General features: G+C 66.6%; 2 protein-coding genes across 2 annotated transcripts; both read right to left on the reverse strand.

Moving 5' to 3' along the window:
• Window positions 1-432: 432 nt before the first annotated feature.
• PG986_010314 (uncharacterized protein) lies at window positions 433-627 on the reverse strand (the record flags this gene model as incomplete). The annotated part of the gene is made up of 1 exon (XM_066846536.1): window positions 433-627. The coding sequence occupies one exon, from the start codon at window positions 625-627 to the stop codon at window positions 433-435; it is 195 nt and encodes a 64-aa protein (XP_066696027.1).
• A 1,276-nt stretch (window positions 628-1,903) lies between these two features.
• Window positions 1,904-2,328, reverse strand: PG986_010315 (uncharacterized protein; the record flags this gene model as incomplete). Its single annotated transcript, XM_066846537.1, has 2 exons — window positions 1,904-2,053; window positions 2,230-2,328. The coding sequence occupies 2 exons, from the start codon at window positions 2,326-2,328 to the stop codon at window positions 1,904-1,906; spliced, it is 249 nt and encodes an 82-aa protein (XP_066696028.1).
• Window positions 2,329-2,410: the final 82 nt, after the last annotated feature.

Raw genomic sequence — 2,410 nt, forward strand, 5'->3', positions numbered from 1 at the left:
GGTTGCTTGTGTACCGCCTAGGGGGGGTCGCTAACTACTATGCTCATAAGGGAGAACACGCAGTAGAGAGCAGTCAAATATGGAACAGTTGAGAGAAGCAGAGGCTTGGGCGCCGCAATTGCTTGCTTTGCTTGCATTTTCTGCTTCCTCATGTACCCTGCGACCCAAATCGGGTCCAAAACCCGGCTCCGGGGGTTCTGTGCCGCGGATGTATTTTCCGAAAAAGATTTAGTATGGGAAAAAAAATAATCGTGAGTTCCCCATACAAACCAACTTCGGTTCTGCACATTTTTTTCGTACTTAGTCGTGTCCGGCCCTCGCGCTTTTTGCGGGGTTACCCTGGACCCGCCCAGGACACCCAGCCCGGTAACTCGCCAACGAGGCCCCGGAGGCCTGCGCCGCCTAAGGCAAACCTGGGCGTCTCGCCGCGCTCTATCGAACGCGCCAGGCCTCGTCGTCGCCGCGGCCTCGCCGGCCTCGCCGCCGCCGGTTTTGTCTCCGCCACAGGGTAGCTCCAGGGTAGCTCCAGGGTAGCTCCAGGGTAGCTCCAGGGTAGCTACCGGGTAACCCCCACGCGCACTGGGCCGGGTTGGGGCGGGCTTTGGCGCCCGGCCGCGCAGCCAGCATTTCCAGCCGGCCAAGTCCAGGCCGCGCTACAGGGTAGCCGGTTCCGATTCGGCGCCAGGACACTTGGGCCGTATCTCGCCTTCCCGGCCTCGCAGGGCAAAACGGCGCGGTGCGCCAGGCGCGCGGCGCGCGGCGCTACGCGTAGACACACGCCGCGGCGCGGATATCGGCCACTTTTTGCCCGAGTGCACTTTTGGTCCGAGCTGGGTAGGTGAAGTCGTACACTTGACTTCATCTGCTGCTGTGCCGATTTCGTTTCCGGACACCCTCCGGCCTATCTCCCCTGGGCGACACGCCACGCGCGCCCCGCATAGCGCATTCGATCGCCCAAATTCGCGCGGGCCGGCCGGGCTGCGCGCGGGGCCCGTCGGCCTCGTCGTCGCCGCGTTTCCGCGGCGGGAAGGTGTCGCTACAGGGTAGCTACAGGGTAGCTACAGGGTAACCCCCCAGGTCGGAATCGGGATTTCCGCGGCGGCGAGGGCGCGCGGGCTGCCCGCCGAGGGGCGTCCCGTCGTCGTCGCCGTTTCCCGATTCGCGTCGTGCGGGACGGCGTCCTCGCTACAGGGTAACCCCCCGCGGACCGCTACCCTGTAGCTACCCTGTAGCCACCCAGTCGAACCGCCCACGTCCACCCGCGCTACCCTGTAGCCGCGCCGCACACCAAATCGCCCCAAGACCACCCGGTTACCCTGTAGCGTACCCTGCAGCCGCGTATACGCCCTAGAACGACAGGCCTAACGCCCTGGGGCCACGGCGCATGTGCCCTATGGTTCCAGGCCCAGGCCCCCGAGCGGCCGGCCCAACGCCCGCTACAGGGTAGCTACAGGGTAGCGCGAAACACACCCCCAAGCACCCACCGCGCCCCGAGCTTCGTTGCGAAAATCCCGGCCCGCCACGCCCGCCCGCGAAAAATCACCCCCCCCAAAAGGGCGGCAGCTCACCCGGCGATTTCGCCCCTTTCTTCCGAGGCTACCCTGCACCCGCCCGCGGGCCCCTTCCGAGGTCCTCGCAGGGGTCGCGGCGGCGCGCCGGGTGGCCGCCACAAGGCGCACCACGCCCCGCCGGCGGCCAACCGCTCTCCCACATGGGCCCTGCGACCCCGGTCGGGTCTAAAACCCGGCTCGGCGGCTTCTGCGCCGCGGACGTATTTTCCGAAAAAAGATTTAGTATGGGAAAAAAAAATAATCGTGAGTTCCCCATACAAACCAGCCTCGGATCCGCACATGGATACCCTGGAGCTTACCCTGGAGCTTACCCTGGAGCTTACCCTGGAGCGCTAAATTATCTCGCGAGCGCGGCGGCCCGCGGCGCCGGGTCGGCGGCCATCCGGTGCGCGCCCCGGCTCGTGCTGCGACGGCCACGCGGCCGTGGGCGGCGTGGCCCTGCCCGTCCCGCCGTCGCCGAATTTCCAGCCGCTACCGGGTAGCTACCGGGTAGCTACAGGGTAACCCCTCCGCACTGAGGGGGGTTTGGCCGGCGCCTTTTCGGCCACCCGCCCAGCCCAGTGAGCGGCCGGGCCAAACCTAGGCCGCGCTACAGGGTAGCTAGGTCGGATTTCCCGCCAGGACACCTTGGCGGTTGCTCGACGGCCAGGCCACGTACGGGGACGAATCCACGTGCGTAGGGGCCGCGTCGGCGCCGGCCGTCCGGTGGCGTATCGCCCGCATCGCTCACAGGCCGGGCCGGCCGGGTACGGGCCATTTTGCACCCGCTACCGGGTAAGCTACAGGGTAACTGCGAGAGGAAATCCGCCGTAGACCCCTCGAAACGCCGCGAACCAACA

This window comes from Apiospora aurea, assembly GCF_038362705.1.
Source record: "Apiospora aurea strain CBS 24483 chromosome Unknown utg000007l_segment0_segment0, whole genome shotgun sequence".
Lineage (NCBI taxonomy): Eukaryota > Fungi > Ascomycota > Sordariomycetes > Amphisphaeriales > Apiosporaceae > Apiospora > Apiospora aurea.